Genomic DNA, 18,324 nt, shown 5'->3' with positions numbered 1-18,324 from the left:
TTTTTTTTTTTTTTTTTTTTAACTCACTGGCACTTCACACTCTCACATGCTGTGTGTTTTTGTGTGTCTACACGTGTGTGTGTGAGTGAGACACCGAGAGGAGAGACACAATAAGCAAAAATCCCTCGCTGTCTTGAAGATTCGCCTCCGTCGCCGCGCTCTCACCTCCTTTTTTTTTTCGAGTGCACGCGGGAGGTGAGAGCGAGAAAGCCTCAGCTGTCATCACAGTTTAGATCAGTGGTGGGCACGCGCACGCCCGCGCACACACGCACGGCCTTCGCCTGCGTCCCCCCCCAACCTCCAGTGGCGAATTATGCAACCTCGGGAAGAGAAAGGAAAAAAAAAAAAAAAAAACAAGGTCAGGAAAATATCCAGGGAAGGATCAAGCAAGATAAGCAGGAGGTGAAAAGAGACAGCAAGAGCCTCGTCTTCTTCTTCTTCCTACTGACACGATGGCAGTGTGTGACTCAGAGGAAGGTCAAGACCCTCGCGGACCAGTGATTTAGTGGACAACACTTTTTTCTTCTTTTTTAGGAAAAACTGTCAAGATTTTATTTGGTGGTTGCGATTCTTAGATGAGTAAAAAGAACATTTCACTATTCCCCTGCTATATCAGTGTTACATCCAGGCGATAATTTCTCTGCCTGGATTTTACAGAACGCGCGCCTAGCGTACTCGAATGCCCTTGCATGTGGGAAAGGACAGCCATCGTCGCCGATGCACTTTTCGGTTTATTGAACGTGTGGAAAACGGTAAAACAACATCGCGCAGAAGCTGCTGTGGGCCACAGCTCACGCCCAGACTCTCACATGGCAAAACGACAGATGGACGACACTAAATTGTCACACTTTTTTTTTTTTTTAATACCAAGGTCACTCCTCGATCAAATTTGGTTTGTGTGAGGACGTCAAAGGCCCCGAAGAGATCCATATGTCATCTTGCTTAATTAGTGACGATCCCACCTTGTAGCGACAGGTGCCATCAAAACTGCCGGCTTCCTCTCCTGGGGAATTAACCCAAATGAGCCCCAATCAGAAGCGAGTGTACTTTTGACAGATGGTCGACACTAAATTGGAAAGTTTCTTGGCTGCAGCTGTCCCGTGTGGGCGGAGCGTGGCGTCAAAGTTTGACGATCGTTTTGAGGATCAGCCAAATTAACGATCAGCCGCAGAAAGTGAACAGGAGCTTCAAAAAGAAGCCGAGTGTGTTTGCTTATGAAAATAGTACTTTTTTTTTAACAAAATAGTCTTTTTTTTTTTTTTTAATCTTACTTGAAAAAAAGTGAGAGTCCTTTGAAAATAAAGTACTGTTTCTCTCAATAAAAAGTAAGCTTTTAATAAGATTTGATTTTCTCAAGTGGAAAATGCCACAAGGCACGTGGTCGTCATAGATAGCAGCCGGTGGGTTAAAAGTTGCAAAGTCACGCCAGTGCCCAGCGAGGGTTTATTTATTTTCTCCTCATTTATTATATTTAATTTTTTTTTTTACGCAAAATAGGCAATCTATTCGCTGTCACCCGCGGACAGGAAGGCCGCCCCGCCGCCGTCTGCGAGCTCCCGACTAATATGATTTTGTCTGTGCAATCTAATAAAACACAAGACATTCCCTCTCTTTGCACTCTCTACATCCTGGCGGAAGCTCCGTGATTGATGGCGGACGTGGCGTCGCTCAGTAAGTGATGAGCGAAAGGCACCTTGGGGACTTTTATGATGCGTGACGCAGCGTCCGGGGGATCGTTTTGGAGGCGCGCGTGTCGCCGTGCCCTCATAACGGCCCGCTGTCGCACCAAAAAGTGCTACCGCCAAAGACAATTTCTTCTGGCCTTTTTTTTTTGCAAAAGTTTGAGATACGAGCACGGTTCAATTCTTCTGTTTAATGCAACTGCCGGTTAAAGTTTACTGTCAAACTAAACATAAAACCAAGAGAATTGCATCTGTATATTTGAAACAACCACATACTTTGCCTTTAGCTGTGATAGCCTAATGCTAACACGTAGTCCAAAACGTCGCTACGTGTCAGCGTTAGAATACTTGAAGGGTTGGATTTGAACTCCAAATGTGCAGCAACACACGCAGACAGACAATATACTGTATACAATATACTCATTGGCATATATTCTTGATCCTCTGCAAAATACGACTGTTAAGTTACTGAGTCCCTTGTAGTAATTGTATCATCGTCGTTGGAATGACTGTGTTGTACTGCTCCCAGTGGCCAAGTCTTGGAAGCCGAGAATTTAGTTTTGTGTTCCAAAATGTCAGACTTTGAGTTCATTTTGGCTTAGGGGCCTTTAAGAGGACTTTTTCAGGCATCCTGTGATGATGGACATGTGTACCTTGTTCCATGTCGATCTGTGATTCACATTTTTTGTCCATCGAAGTCTGTCCCAATACTTTTGTCTATGCAGCATTTTCCCAATGACCAAAATAACCAAAGTTGACATGAGCACTTTTGCGCCGGCGCTACATAGGCCTGTACGCTGAAGGCGATGTTGAGCATCCATGCTGCTGGTTGCCCGCGGCGACCGCCTCCCTCCCTCTGGGCACTCGGGCCTCGGGGAGGGATGGTTGGGCTGCATCATGTATGCCGGCGTGGAATTCACGGAATGGCGATAGATGGCCGCGGGGCGCCCTGAGGTGCCGGCTTTAATGATGACCATTTGGAGGTTCGAATTTGACGATGTTGCGATTAGCCAACGATACGGTTTTAGTGTAGCTTTACTACAAATGTGACTAAGCGAATGGCCATGCTGGAGTCTGCTTGATTTTTGATCGTTGGAACCATTTCCAACGAAATGGCCGCCCCCTACGATGTATCATATTTTCACTGTTTTTTTTTTTTTTTCCGAGTGAGCTCTCGAAATGTTTACTTTAATTCCCAACTGTACGACTTCTCGGTTGTGCAAAATCTTCTCCATTGCTCCGCGGGTAGCGGCGCGTTTGACAGCTATCTATAAACGCCATCGACTTTGAATTAAGGCCACGACGTGTGGCCATCCATCATAGGGAGTGCGCCCGGGACAAAAAGCTGGCGGCGTGATGCATGGACTTCCTTTCCTTGCACTCCCCCGGCTCGATTGCCCCTTTCCTCCTCTTCTCCTGCTGTCCGAACCGAGTAACACCCCCCCTCCCCCACGCTCCTCCGACCCATTTAACACTGCGTGGAGTCCTTCCTCTGCTCCGCAGACTACAAAGTTCTTTCGAGCATTTCTCTTGGCCACGCCATTAAGTACTGGGGGTCAGTTATTTTAATTGAAATCATTTTTTTCCCCGTTAATTTAACACCAAACGATATTCGAACAAAAATAAAAGAAAGCATTTTTACAATTTTGTCAATGCATTTTCGAATATTTTTGCAACAAAATATTCAACGTGTCCAAGAATACTTTGGATTTTTTTTTTCGGGTGAAGGAAGGCGGGGCTCCGAAATAAAACGATAGAAACAGCTGTAAGCTGCAGCGCGTCACAAATGACTTTGCACCACCACCACCACAATGTGGATGAATGTTAAACGACCCTGTCAATCAAAAGTGAACATTACACTGCCGGGTGAGAATTCAATGAAGGGTTTGGAGGTCATTCGCAAGGTCATGTCATTTTACCTGCCTGAAGCCAAACTGTGGGGATTCTCTCACTCTCTCGCTTTCATTCCTCGCTCGCTCCGTGCTTGTTCCTTAGCACATGACGAGGTTACATTGCTCAATTTCATGGTCTGACGGGCCTTTCGCCTCACCAGGTATCACACTGGAGTGCACCGTGTCCCGGCAGTTATGGGGGAGTTTATTTCATTTCGCTTCTGCCACCAAACAACCATCAGAAGAACAGCAGAAAAAAAAAAATAAATAACATTTTTTTAAAAATAGACTGAAATTCCGCTCCGTGTGAACACTGAAATTGTAATCCCATTTGGACATCGAGGCTTTGCGGTAACGGTAAATTCGTTTATCTTTCTGCATCGGCGCTTCTTGGGCTGCTAAAATCCTCATGTCGGACATCAGTGAGGAGGGTTAGCTTATCTTTTGCTGGTTTTCTCCTTCAGGAAGGTTCGTAGTCGGAAACGCCGAGCTGAGGGGAAAACGGTTAATCAAGTCATCTGCTGTTTCAACGCACCGAGGCTTCGCTTGCTTCATCGTCGATTCTCGATGCTCGCGAACTGTTAGTGAAGAAAGTCAAGCCCCGGTTTTGATTAAAATGGCAACATCCACGCTCGCTTGTCTCAGTTCTGCAGCAAGGTTATTTTGACGAAAACTAATGAACAAAGTCACTAAAATTGTAAAAAAAAAAAAAAATTTTCGTAAATGAAATAAATCTGAAAATTATTTTTTTAAAAATGATAAAGTGAACTGAAAGTATATTTATCATTTACAAAACTAGCTAAAACCAGAACTGTAGCGTAAATCTGGGTAAATTTAGATTTATTCTGATTTATTTCGGTATTGCTTGACATCCGTAGCTACATAAGGAAAGGTCAGTTGTTTGAGATCTGTACTTCAACTTTACTACCGGAGAAAACCCCACGCCAGCACGGGGAAAACAATTTGGAGGATCATTTGACGTCAACCACAAATTGCTTTCAACCTCTCTCATAGTTTGGGAAGCCATTCTATCGAAAAGCACGAGACGTTACGCCGCTTTATCTTGTTTGCTTGTCATCACGGTATCCCAGTTGCATGCCTAATTAAGTGCATCCTTTAATTGGCCCACATGTTTGCATATATGTGCGTTGACAAAAAAAATAAAAAATAAAATAAATCTCTACAGGGACAATAAGTCCTTGAAATATTAGCTTGTAAACAAAGTGGCGGGAAAACCTAATTAATTCTCATTGGCTGTTTCTCAAGGCACCGTTCGGGGATGTTGATGAAACGGGTTTGCCAAACATTCTCATCTTGTTTATTTTTTTAAAAATACAAAAACAAACAATTTTAAAAAAGGGCATTCCTTAGCGGTGTAGACGTTGTGTATTTCATTACATGTGCATCTATGTTTGCGTTTTAATGGCCGCTGATTAAATGACAATTGGACTTGCGAGTCGTCATCCAATTTATTGGCTTAAAAGTGATTCGGGAGCAATCGGCTGTAAAGTAATTAAAAATAGTGAGTGTGTGTAATAAATGGGAAATCTGGAACAGCTGTCGGGAGATGACAATTCCACGGCGAGAATGCGAATGGGAGGAAAACACGTCCCCGGCGCAACAGTAATTAGTGTTAGCGGCGACAGGAAGACGAGGCCTCCTGCTGGCCAATAATGGAGACGTACTATTAATAATCATAGCTGGTGCATCTGCTGGGCCGAGTAACCGATTAGCCAAGTCATTGAATTGTTCATGGGAGGATTGAGTAATCGTGTGGAAATAACTGAGACAAAAAATGAATGACGTATCAGCGAACATTTCAGGTGCCGTTGATTTAGTCTCAACTAGTTTACACTACGCATGATGGCAGTTCGACTCCCCTCAAACGTCAACGTGCGGTACATTTTTAGCTTATGTCGTCAAATTGGGTTTACAGTTACGGTAGTCACTGATTTTTCGTGGTTAACGTCACACTATTTTGTTATTTTTTTTATTTTTTTGTTGAACGTAAAGTCCTCTTCGATCCTGCTTTTTATGCCTACAGCAAAAGCTATAAAACCCATTCCAACTGGCTCCCCAACCGCAGTCCTGGGCGGGACCGTCTTTTCTGAGAACCACCCAGCACAAAATCATAGTGTGAAAAAGTTGGAGGCCAAAATATCAAACAATCACGTGAAAATCAGTCAGTACTGCAGCAACTGGGCGACACGCAAATGCTACACAGGAAGGGTAAAGCCGAGATCGGAACCTCGATCCTCGTAACTGTGACTGACAAACCGCTAGGCCAGCTGCCTCTGTCAATATCGACAATGTGTGATTCAGAACCAGGATTAAGAGGCTTGATTTTAGAATGAAGAAAATGGATTTCTTCCAGCGTAACGTGCAAATAAGCGATCGAACATCTCGTGAGCCCCGATTGCCCCTTCATGATATTTGCCTGCGGGATCATTACAAATAATGGAGTGGCTGAAATCGCTTTTGGTCTTTGTGGGCGGGAAACTTAAAGCTAACCAACCCTTAAAAGTTGGCTCACACCAAAAAAAAAAAAAAAAAAAAAAACGCGACGGACTCACTTGACCTTCATGCGGCGGCCCCACCGCTTAATAAAGAAATCCATCAAGCCTCCGCCCAAGCGCGGTGGTTTAATGTAATGTTGGGCCGTAGCTTGCGTTGCTCGACGCCACACTCATATTTGTCTCAGGGAATTAAGCGACTAAAATGCAAAGAGCGGCGGCGCGGGAAGAGCCATCGACGTAACGATGATGGACGACCCTGACAATCTTCTGGAGCATCTTCAGTGTGCTCGCTACTTTCAGTCAAGTCTCGTCTGGCTCCCCCACTTTCGATACCGATTTTATTGAGCGATATTTTCTCTCCAGACACGCACCAGCTATCCTTGAACAAAAGATTCTTTTCTTGCTTTGCATCATTTTATCCAGAATTTTCTCTCACTTTTTTGGGTGGGGGGGGGGGGTATAAAGCAACTTCAGCCCCAATCGTGGTGTCGGCAAGCTAGGAAGAAGCCATGAAATATGCATGCGCCGCGAGAACCCAGCGACAACGCGGCAGCTTGTAAGCCGCTGTTCTCGGATCAGTAATCCAACAAGTTCACATGCGGCTCCTCGGGGTCCTTCATGAAAGCGTCAGCGCCGTGTCGGGAGTTTGGCCGGCGTCTTCCCGGCAGCCTCTTAATTGTCTCGCGAGTTTCGCTATCATCACTGACGACTTAGCGGTGACCCCGTTTGAGATCACAAATATCAAAACTAGCTCTCAATAATGGGTTTTTAGGGGGGCTTTTTTTCCCCCAACGTTTTTAGGAAGCCATTTAATCATCTCAAGGATAGACCGCTTCGTGTTATGCGGTGGGCGGCGCTGAGGGAGCTCAGAGCGTCTTATAATTTGGTACTTATCAATTTGATCTCGCCACAGATAAACTTGTGTGTCCTTGAACAACACCGATGAACCTCTGAAAACACCTTAAGTTCTGTGAGGGAAAAAACCTGTAATTGATATCATAAAAGCATGAAATTGCTCCAGGGTTTTTTTTTTTAACCGTGGTGATTATGAAACCAGAATTTGTTTTCTTATTAATCTTAAATGTATTTGTTTTTAAAAAAGAACTCCCAAACGAATGAAAAGCAAATTTGATCAGCTCTCATTGAATTACAAATGTACCTGTAGTGTGTGTGTGTGTGTGTGTGTGTGTGTGTGTGTGTGTGTGTGTGTGTGTGTGTGTATATATATAATGTGTATATATATGAAAATAGGGAATTGGAATATGGTTAGTTGTTTTTGTAATTTAATATATCTTTCAGATTTCTTTATAAAAATCTTCACATCCCCTTACATAAAAAAAACAGAACAAAGAAAGAAATGTTTTAAAATTTTCTCCAATATAAAAATCAATCAAAAATAATTAATTGCATATAGAAAGAAATATGCAATGCAAAAATGCAATTTTGCTGTTGGAAATATGGAATCATGATCGAATGGGAAATGCAATCTGAATAATCGATCGTGTTTTGTTGGCTTTCATCCCACCCCTGTTGCTGATTCAGTCGAAAATAACTCTGGAAAAAGTACATTGGGCAGTCAAATTGTAATCGCATCACGAAATTGGACACACACTCAAACTAGTTGCCGTTTTTAAAGGCAGCAGAGAGAGAAGCATAATTGCTTATAAAGCGTTATTGGACACCGCTTCTTGTGCTAAATCCCTTCTCGGTACACTTTTTAATGCAAACGCCACTTGGGGGAAGTGGGGAGAAGTCAAATCCTATTCACAGGTTTAAGTGAAGATAACAAAAGGCTTTAGTTGGTGGAATTAGAACATTCCAACCGAATCATTTTCAGCATTTTTTTTTTTTTCATTTAAAGGCGCAAAAACGCCGGCTGGAGACGCCGTCTTGTCGCCGAGCGCCAACAACGGGGACCGGCAACAAAAGCCGCTAAATGACTGAAACATTGAGAAACGGCCAACTCAAATGAGATCGGCGAAGCCTCATATTGGCTTCCGCTGAACTTTAGAAAGCGTTTGGAATGAACACTCCGGATTCCGGCTCATAATAAGCGACGGGAGGAAGAGTATGAAAGCCAATCAGGGAGGAAACTCTGGAGCCACATTTTGTACTTTTGAGGTCCAATAAGAGTTAATGTGATGTTTTTCAACTCTTTCGCTGTTTTGTTTTGGGGTTTTTTTTCGGTCACCTCAGTGAACTTTTTCGCCTTGACGTGTTGTGGCAGCGGCGGCCATGTTGGCACGCCTGTCACAGGATCCTGCACCGGGTCATTTGGTCATTTGAATTTAATCAGAACTCCTCGGAGCATGCATGGCGAGGGCGTTGAATAATCCCGAAACAAGAAGAGTGTAAATATTTCCCGCCCGCCCGCCAAGATGGATACGGTGCAAAAGTCGGCTGTGAAACGTCGAAGGCATCCATCAAGAGTCTTTAAAGTTGGCATTTAACCCTGACAGGGACAGCGGTTGCTACAGTGGACAGCTTATCATGTTATCAGGTTACAGGGTGCATGAAAGGGTTAATGCTCCATCCCCACCCCCCCCCCCCCCCCCGTTTCCCCACGCCGCGCTGTCACAGCTGCGTGTGCAATCACAGATCACATGATGGACAAATTAGCTTTGCTGGAATCTGGGCCTGACTCTCCGCAGCCCTTTCACACCCTCTATCTCGCGCCACAGTGGAGGATTTCAAAGAGTGGAAGAAAAACAAGGAGGAAAAAAAAAGGGAGTGTGGGATGTAGCCGGATGACAAATACAGCGCAATTCTAATCAGGGTTACTGCGAGGTTTACGATTTATGTCCCGACACGTCAGCGGCGCACCCACCCGCCGCACTTTTTCTGCGACTCTACAAATCCCGAACTTAATTACAACAAAGGCTGAGCCATGGAAATGAACTCATTTAGCAAGACATTGCCACATATCGGCCCCCTCCCCACGCTCACCCCACCCCCAAGTCTTTTTTTTATTTCCTTTTTGGCTGGCGTCTAATTAAATTCATTTCTCTGTCACCATTTTCAAACATTCCCCTAAAACTTTATTATTTATTTTTGTGTGTGTGTGAACTGTAACTTTGTTAAGCTGATTGCTTCTTGTTTTTCCGGCTGAGGCGACAAATCAACTGAGAAATGCCTGCTGAAAAGAGCAGTGAGAGGGAGTCCTCACTGGAAAAACCCAAAAGAAATCAAGCTGCCCATTCTTTTATTGAAAGTGTCACACGACATGCCATGCGGCATCCTCCGTTTTCTAATTCCAACACTTGTATAGACGATTGATCCGGAGAACATCCGATTCGGACAGGCCCTCCCGTTGGCCGATTTCAACCGAGCCGTCAGGGATGGGGGTCATGGTAACGGCCTCTTGGATTCCAAAGGCGGTCCTACGGATTTTGCGAGACAAATGTGTCATCACAAACACTGAGGCTCGGGTTGGACACTCACACGTGTGCTGCTCATCAGAAAAAGATGATGATATTAATTGTTCACAGTTACTTAGAACATATTTCCCAGTCTTAAGGAAGCTTGTTGTCAGGCTACAATGAAATATTCTGGAGCAAAAGTTCGCCGTCCAGTGCCAGAAAGCTTGGTCTTGGTTTTCTTCTGTGGCTGCTTTGCTACATCAGGCACTGGGTGTCATGCACCGGTGCAGGATACAATGAAAACTCAAGAGCAAAACGTGTTCCCCGCTGTGATAAAACTTGATCTGCGGCTGCTTTGCTGCAAAGGGGTGTCTGCAATACGTATCATCGTTGGTCGAGTGCATTTCCGTCTTACCTTCCGTAGTGCATTATGGAGTTGTAGTCGTAGGGGGTGTCGAGATTATCCGTGTCCTGCTTTTCAAAGTTGGGCTTGTTGACTGAGGACATGCAACGAGCGTTACTTAACGACATAAGAGCTCAAGTAAAGGCACGACTTCACAAAATAAAAGTTGGACGGAGACACTTTACCGTCCTGAATGTTCTCCCAGTGGATGAGGATGTGTTCATCACGGTCGCTGCGCGTGTGCTCGTGGTAGAAGCCCAGGGCGTGCAGCACCTCGTGCTGAACGATGCCGTGCTGGACGCAGCCGAAACGCTGCAGCGACACCAACTGCCTGCCTCCCATCCGGCCCAGCCTTGAGAAACACCTGGATGGGTTCACACAAAATTGGTTTTGCAGTTTTGCTAACTTCTCAACATGTCGTGATTGTTTGATTTTTTTAGCACTAGCTTGTCCGCTAAAAGTGCAGATCAGTTTGCACTCACCCAAACCTGGGCTCAAAGTTGAGGTAAGCCTTCTGGGTCCCTCGCCGGATGAAGCGGATGCAGGTTCCGGCCTCAATTCCCCTCAGGGCGCCTTCAATGGTATCCCTCTCTGAAATGGCTGCGAAAGGCAAAATGGCCCGTAATTCATGTCAACAATCTCGATTGAATGCGACCCGGGTACGAAAACAAAATTACAGTATTGGTTTGCGATGATGTAGGGGATCAGGACTTGGCCGTTGCCAGACTTTGGCCACAGGCAGGACTGTGCGTTCACCGCGCACTTGATGGCGGTCCTCGTTCTCTGAATCATCAAGTCTCCCTCCATCAGGGGTGCCGTCGATCCTAAAAGAAAGAAAAGAATCCATCTGCATCCAGAAACCTCGTCACGGCTGCCATTTTTTTTTCCCTTCCAATCCTCACCATTGTTCATCTTCAGGATCGTCTCAGTCATGCTTGACTTGTCCGGGTCCTCTGAGTTGTCTGATGAGAAAGCAGATGACAATTCAGCGGCAGCGACGATACCGATTGATTTTGATTGTTAGGTCGGTCGCACGCAGACCGCTCTCACATGCCGGTCACATACCGTTATCGACAGCCGGGTCCTGCGAAGAGAGCGGAAGAGATGATACACTTTAGACGGCATGAAAATGTGCTGTAGGGTTCTCCGGTGGCTTTGGTTTGAAGTCCATAAATTGTGTGCGGTGTCCTTTTAGGTCTGTTTTTGTTTGCCGGTACTCACCCAGCCAGGTCCCGCATAGCAGAAGGTGCCGAGCTGCAGCAAAAGAAGGAACACCGTGGTTCTGAAATCCATTGCGTGTGTCGAGACGGCTTCTCGTTCGGGGAGTCGTTGATGCTGATGATCGGTCCGGAGCAAGTTTATGTACAGGCGCTCAAGGGCGTGTTTGGACGTGAGCAGTCGCGGAGTCCTAAACAATCGGGAGTGCCGCGCACACCTCGGACAAACATTGACACAGTGGGGGGACAAGCTTGTCATCTGTCCACAGGCGGCTGCCAAGCTGCTCAGCATCGCGTTTCAGACATGGCGAAGAACCCGTTGCCAAGTTTGACCACCCATGTGACAAACGCGGCGTAGCAAACAAAGCATCGTGTGCTTATCTTTGCCGTCTGAGCTGTGCACAGCGGGATAAATCTCTTGCTTGTTGATGAATGGCAACAAGAAATACCATCAAGAAATGAAAAAGCCTTTCAATGAAAAATACACACACAAAATAATCAGACAGTTAGCATTTGCAGCTCTGAGTGCAGCCCTAATTTTTGTCGTAATGGAAAGCGATGCGGGGATGCCGCATCGCTGATCGCTCCATTAGCCGCGGACACTTTTACAATCGTGGCTTTTGTGCTCGTTCCTCTGAGCCATGAAGAGTGAGCTGCGGCTGCGGAATTATTCAAGCCGTCTGCGGTCGATCTTCACTCGCGAAAGCGGCGGCAGAGGGTTGAGATGTTCGCTTACAAATCAGATGTCATTGTTGCGTCCCGAAGCGAGTGGCGAGGGGTGGGGGGGGGAGAAATACCATCAAGAAATGAAAAAGCCTTTCAATGAAAAATACACACACAAAATAATCAGACAGTTAGCATTTGCAGCTCTGAGTGCAGCCCTAATTTTTGTCGTAATGGAAAGCGATGCGGGGATGCCGCATCGCTGATCGCTCCATTAGCCGCGGACACTTTTACAATCGTGGCTTTTGTGCTCGTTCCTCTGAGCCATGAAGAGTGAGCTGCGGCTGCGGAATTATTCAAGCCGTCTGCGGTCGATCTTCACTCGCGAAAGCGGCGGCAGAGGGTTGAGATGTTCGCTTACAAATCAGATGTCATTGTTGCGTCCCGAAGCGAGTGGCGAGGGGTGGGGGGGGTGGTGGGGGGGCATGGCTTTGTTTAAGGAGACGCTTTTGTGACTCCCATCGCGGTGTTGACCGGAGGAGAGAGGGACGCCGTCCCGCTGCCTGTAAAACTCTTTCAGGATCAGATTTCACACGGCAAGGTCGGCGGCTTTCCGACCGGGATCCCGTCGCGGCGGCCTTTTAAGAGACGTCGTACGTCATCATAATGTGTCATTTATGATCACGGGTGTGTGTGTGTGTGTGTGTGTGTGTGTGTGTGTGTGTGTGTGTGTGTGTGTGTGTGTGTGTGTGTGTGTGTGTAGTGCTAGGTGAGGCCCAGATGGAGTGCCAACAAGAGCTTGACGAGTGGTCACTTTGACAGTATTTGATCAAGCCCTTTTGCACATGCATGGCTGATCCGTGTGTGTGCATGTGTGTGTGCGTGTGTGTGTGTGTGACATATTTATCATTTGCGCTCGCAGAGTTAATAATGTTCATTGATGCACGAGCCATCCATCCGCTTTTACGAGCTTCACGGTCGCCCGGGCATCACGTCCAACGGCAGCGTCTCATTTTTTACGCCCCGCCGTGGTTTCCCTTGCGTCTTTTCGAACGGCGAGCGCGCCAGGAGTTTCTCGAGTGTTGATGAAAGTATGCGTGAATCAGCAGGGCGGGTTCATCACAGCGCGGTTACTCCCGTCGCAGCGGGTAATTGGAAGCGATTGGACGCGTTTCGCCGTGACGCAGCTCCATGTTCGGTTGGAAGCCGGACAGCAGTTGCCATGTGGTGAAGTGCATTCGGTGTCTAAACTTTGCAATTTCTCGTGTTTCTTACAAGGAGGAAAGGGAAATGTTTCCCCGGCGTCCGAGTGCTCCTTTTCATTGAACCCGGCGTCCTCCTTGTTTGGTGCCACCATAATTGCAGGTTCTCCGCGGTCAGAGGGCCAAAGTCGTTGCCGCTCTTCTTTGTTGTTGTTGATGTTGTGGATGGTGGCGTCGCATTATCGGGGGTTTTTTTTTTTCACCTGATGTTGTCATGGCAACTGCAGGAAAATTGTCTCGACATTGTGGAGTCCACATAAATGATCCCAGGCTTTTTTTTTTCTTTCGGTTTTAGATCTGTCCATCCATCCATCCATCCATCATGTTTTGTCTGTTTCCTTATCCTTGGTGAAGCAGCATGTGACTCAGTTTAACCCTTTCAGGGACAGCGGTCACAACAGTGGACAGGTTATCATGTTATCAGGTTACAAGTTATTATTGTTGATGCATGAAAGGGTTAAGATTTATTTATTTATTTATTTATTTATTTTTTAAACAGTCTACGCCGTACTCATGCAAGGTTACGAAATGCATTGATGTCAACAATGTTTGATGTCTTTGCTCGTCTAAAGTTGGCCGAAACACGTTTTTAGACGGAAAAATGTTGACGATGTCGAGCGCCAGTGCTCTTGAAATCTGATTGGACGAAGAAGCAACCCCACGAGTTCACGTTAAACTGGCCAACTGATTCTGAAGGTCCTGGGGAGATTAGATGGACATGGCAGGACATTGGAGCTGAAATCTGATCAAAAGAAATAATAATAATAAAAATAATAAATCCAACATTCACGTCCTGGAAGCAGTGACGCCAAAAAGCAATGATGCAATTTCATGGAACAAACGGAGATCCGTACGTGCGATAGCGTTTCGACCAGCAGAGGCGGCCTTGGTTGCCCCGAGAGCTCACCACAACCTGCTCCGCTAACAGCAATCAGACTGAGTCTTGCCACTGCACGGCGATCACATTGATGGACGAGGTGTCAGCGGCGCGATGGCGATGACGAGGTAAAATACGGCGAAAGGGCATGTGACGGAGAACAGGTTTAATTATCATCTCCTTTTTACTCCTCCGGGGGCTCGGTGTACTTTATGGATGGCGGGACCGGCGAGCTCTCGGATGCGGGCGATGATTGTTTGCCAGCTACGCGCCGCTGATGCATCAGCTGTACGTCGGGGGCTTTTATTGAACCTCTCTGACTCATCCGCATCCCACAGCTTGCTCTTCACATTTAAAAAGAGAGCACGCCAAAAGCCTCTTGCCAGGGCTAAAAAAACAAAACCGAAAAAACCCACTTGTGTCAACCCTCAAGTGATCGTGATTAGTTCGCTTGCAAACTTTCAAATTAAAACATTTACATTCGTTATTCATTTGTTGTCAACAATTGTCTGTTTGCGGTCACGAGGCGGCCTGTTTGCGGTCGGAACCGCCATGTTGGTCAGAAGACCTTGCATGCTCCAGGGAGTCTTTAAAATATGTCTTGGGTGATGCAGTATGTGGCTCAATATCCAGTGTTTTGTCAATCGTGAACAATTGCCTGCTTGTGCCCATGCGGGGACTCAGAAGACTTTGCGTATTGCACTCGTGTCTGTTCTGTGCAGTCTCTGGTGAAGCAGCATGTGCCTCTTTTATTGATTTCATATTTAGCGTATTTGACTGCTTGTCAGAGTGAGCCGGGCTCAACGACATGCGAGACTAAGTAACGTTTGTTGGTGTTTGTGTCGGTCTTCTCTTTGTTTGCCTCGCAGGCTAATGGGTGGTGTCACAATGCCGCCAAATGTGTCATATTGCGCAACGCCAGCGCGGCGCCAGCGCGGCTTCCTTTGCTAAGCGCTCAAAGAGATTAGAAATGGCGTGAAGGAAAACAGGAGGCGTTTTGTTGCCGTCCAAGTTTGCGCTGCCATTCGTGGATTGGCTTTGTAATCAAAATTATTATTGTTATGATTTTTTTTTTTTTAAATGTCAATTTGGTGTCAATTGGCAAAACTTAGATGGAAAAATTTCCAGGAATGCTGAGTGCCCCCACCTAAAAAAAAGGCAATTCATAAAAAAAAAAAAAAAAAAAAAAAGTACTTTGCACATTGATTCCCTTCACTTAAGAAGAAAATTCTCAAGTCTCCAAATATTTTTCGGAGAGATTTTTGGTTTCCCCAGCCAACTGCCCTTCATGTTCACTGAGCAAAGTGTTCAAAGCGTGAGCTGCAACCCCCCGCCCCCTTCCCCGGTCCCCCCACCTCGGCCCTATCAACTCACAACCGCCGCTTTGGATGCCATCCACGTTTGGACTTTATCCGTCCCCCGCAGATGTCTGATTAGTGTAGCGTAGGGGCGTAGGGGGTGGGGGGGGGGGTGTATGGAGAGGGGGGGGGGGGGGGGGGGGGGGGGGGGGTGTATGGAGCACCGCGGCATGGCAGCATGGAATGGTTTGGATGGTGAAACTAACAGCCGATGAGGTGACCATTGTCATGGAAATTCCGCTCGGGCGTTGTTGCATTTCAATATGTTTTTTTGCATGAAGCACCGTGCAACTCGGTCGTCACAAATTTTTTTTTTGAGGAGCTGCAAACGTGTTGTGGTCAAGGAGTGGCTCACGGTTCATTTTCTCAATGTGGCCACAAAGAGAAAAGAAAATTTGGGTGGGTCACCATTTTATTTCTTTTTTTTTTTGCATTCGGCATCATACATGATCACCACATCAATGCTGCCGACATAATTACACGTCACTCCAGTTCCTCGTGGGAGGAGCTGGTATGACAACAAAGGCGCGAGGACCCAGGAAGGCAACATTTGAGAAACGAGATGCGCCTGACGACTTTGGTGAACCAACGTGTGGCTCATTTAGCGAGGTTGTTTTTGTACTCCCTGTTGAGAGTAGCTGTCAATATTTGTCATCACAAAGGCAGCTCATGTTTATGTGAGCGCAGCTTTTCTTTTAGTCCGAAGACCTTGTTTGTTTGTTTTTTTTTGCCTTATGCCGGATATGGATATGGCTCATGGTGGTTTTTGTGCTCCCCGTACTGAGTAACTGTAAACACTTGTCTTGTTTAATTGCGAGTTGCCGGGTGTTTTCTCCTCTTCATCCTCCAGGATGAAAATGATAAAACAACTGTTGTTTCTCATTTTTGGTTATTTTGCTGCAGTCATCGTCTCGGGCCACATGCTGCATCGCCAACTCCAAAGACAAAGTCCTTGTTATCTGCTGACATGTGGCTGCCAGTTCGGGTACATTTCCATTCCCAGCTGTGTGGCGCCGCAATGAAGTTGTCCTCTAAAATACGACCCCACTCACGCCTCCACGGGGGCCGTCGCAGCAGAACTTTGGCAGCTTGGCAGTAGCAAAGTGTTTTTTGTTTTTTGTTTTTGTGTGCGTGTGCTAAAAATAGTACTGCCCTGCCCAACGGACGGTCCAAAAACTCTTCCGTTTAACCGCCGTTAAATCAAGTGGCCAGTTCGATACCCAATCAGAAGCCGCCGCTGTCTCGTGTTTGTGCAAGAGTGGTCGAAAAGCGCCGTCGTGCACTCGCCGTCCCGCGCGCCCTTATGAACGTCTGCATTCTCGGCCTGATGGATGATCCGCGCTGATAGCGCCCGGCCCGGATCCATACAGAGTCTCATTTACAATAACAGCGCCGAGGCAGAGGAGTGCAGGCGAGTGCATTACTGTGCGTGATCAATAGCGCCTGACAAGGCCTGATGTAATAATACGTATGCGCTGCTGGCAAGATGTTTAAACGCATGCATGAGGCCGTTCTCCATTAGCTAGAAGGCCTCGCGTGGTGACAACTGTGAGACAAACTATTCATTTTATGCGTCGCGCTCAAGTCAGATACTGAGAGCACCTCGCGCTCAATTACCGTAGGCCCGCCTTCTCGTCAAACGGCCCAAGGGCGTTTAGCCGCATATCGGAAAATGCAGAGGTTCCAGTTATGGCGGAGGGTGAACAGCGAGGTTCGTTTGACACTGTAGGTCACGGGTGTCAAAGTCAAGGGCCGGGGGCCAAATCTGGCCTGCCACGTCATTTTATGTGGCCCGCGAAAGCAAATCAAGCATGTCAACGTCCATGATACTCACCCAAAGTCGAAGCCGAAATTTCAAATTGTCATATGTAATAGATAATAACATAGGTAAATTGCAAGCATTTTTCTCCTGACCAAAGCCCTTATTCAATTAATGTCAACAATGTTTAACCCTTACACGGATGGCGGTTATCACAGTGGACAGCCAGGGTGCATGAAAGGGTTAAACAAGTCGTTATTCTTGACTTGTGATTTCAAAACTAGTTATCCATCAATTTGTTGTGCGCTCTGTCTGGAATATGTGGAGGTGATGAAACGTTTGAATGGTTTCGCATAATTTCGCAGTCACAGTAATGAATCCGAGACCACAATGTGGCCCGCGACAAAACTGAGTTCGACAGCCCTGCGGTAGTTGTTTCCTCAATAAGATTCGCGCCTTCGCTAGCACGACACAAAAGGTGTTGCACTCGGTCCACCAAAACGATGCGGATGGTCAAAGTACGAGCAATAGCGGGGATTTGGTTTTCTATATGACAAGCCAGTGGAGCCTTTATCTTAATTCAAGCAAATGACCTCACGAGAATCTCCTGCTGCTTCTCTGCTTGTTTTTTTCTTGTTGTGTGTACTTGTGTGTGCCGCTAAAGGGTTTTTGGTGTTCAAGGAAGTGAGTGGGAGTGACGCCACAACCCAAAATAGACACGATTATGTAAATGTGTCCGCATACAACCGAGTTAAACATGCATTTTCGCGTCTGTTTGTAACGATGCTGTTCAATGGCCGGCACTTTGATGGCAAAAATAACTTTTGTGCATCTTGTTATATTTTTTGTGCCTCACATTTTCGAGGTTGGCGGGTTGAGGTTAGGAGATTTGGAATCGTGGCGTAGGATCGGGGTTAGGAGGCGTTCGGGTGGTGCCAGAAGGTTTGGATTGGATGAGTCATGTTGAGGGGTTAGTGTTTCAGGTTTGTGTTATATAATTACTCTCGGTGTGCATCCCTCCACATAACACAATTCGATCTGGTATAGCTGTAACCTTTGTCATGTTTATTATTGTTGCTGGCGTCACTCCAAAAGCGATGGCACAATTTTGGTAAATGTCATATTTTTTTGTCCCGAATCAATGCTACTTTTGGACCGTATGCCAAAATAAGAGTCACATCATAAAGTGCCTACGCGTCGACGGCGGAGCTGACGCGCGATCGCAAACGCCACGTCTCAATATGGCAAATGCTATGAGTAATGAAACAAAGCCGTTTTTTTTTACGACACGTTGGGAAACGACGTATTCATGACAGCGATTTGTTTCACTGCTAGG

General features: G+C 46.4%; 2 protein-coding genes across 4 annotated transcripts in view; one reads left to right on the top strand and one right to left on the bottom strand.

Moving 5' to 3' along the window:
- Positions 1-18,324, top strand: part of LOC109531017 (MAM domain-containing glycosylphosphatidylinositol anchor protein 2) — a 102,836-nt gene that overhangs the window by 21,732 nt on the left and 62,780 nt on the right. The gene's annotated exons all lie outside the window — the stretch shown is intronic.
- Positions 9,276-11,231, bottom strand: LOC109531019 (low choriolytic enzyme-like). Its single transcript, XM_019895028.1, has 8 exons — positions 11,074-11,231; positions 10,918-10,936; positions 10,755-10,814; positions 10,530-10,676; positions 10,335-10,452; positions 10,038-10,216; positions 9,865-9,946; positions 9,276-9,470 (listed from the first exon to the last, which is right to left on the bottom strand). The coding sequence occupies exons 1-8, from the start codon at positions 11,143-11,145 to the stop codon at positions 9,338-9,340; spliced, it is 810 nt and encodes a 269-aa protein (XP_019750587.1). The 5' UTR covers positions 11,146-11,231; the 3' UTR covers positions 9,276-9,337.

The sequence above is a fragment of the Hippocampus comes genome, unplaced genomic scaffold (assembly GCF_001891065.2).
Source record: "Hippocampus comes isolate QL1 unplaced genomic scaffold, H_comes_QL1_v1.1 scaffold8, whole genome shotgun sequence".
Taxonomy (NCBI): Eukaryota; Metazoa; Chordata; class Actinopteri; order Syngnathiformes; family Syngnathidae; genus Hippocampus; species Hippocampus comes.
This window is presented reverse-complemented; position numbering and strand designations above follow the sequence as displayed.

Excerpts from the sequence above, each read along its gene's own strand:
- LOC109531019 (XM_019895028.1), bottom strand. The coding sequence starts at position 11,145 with ATGGATTTCAGAACCACGGTGTTCCTTCTTTTGCTGCAGCTCGGCACC. Across the intron at positions 9,947-10,037 it reads CTGGGAGAACATTCAGGACG|TCAACAAGCCCAACTTTGAA; the intron begins GTAAAGTGTCTC and ends GCATGTCCTCAG. Across the intron at positions 9,471-9,864 it reads TCCATAATGCACTACGGAAG|GACCGCCTTTGGAATCCAAG; the intron begins GTAAGACGGAAA and ends CAAAATCCGTAG.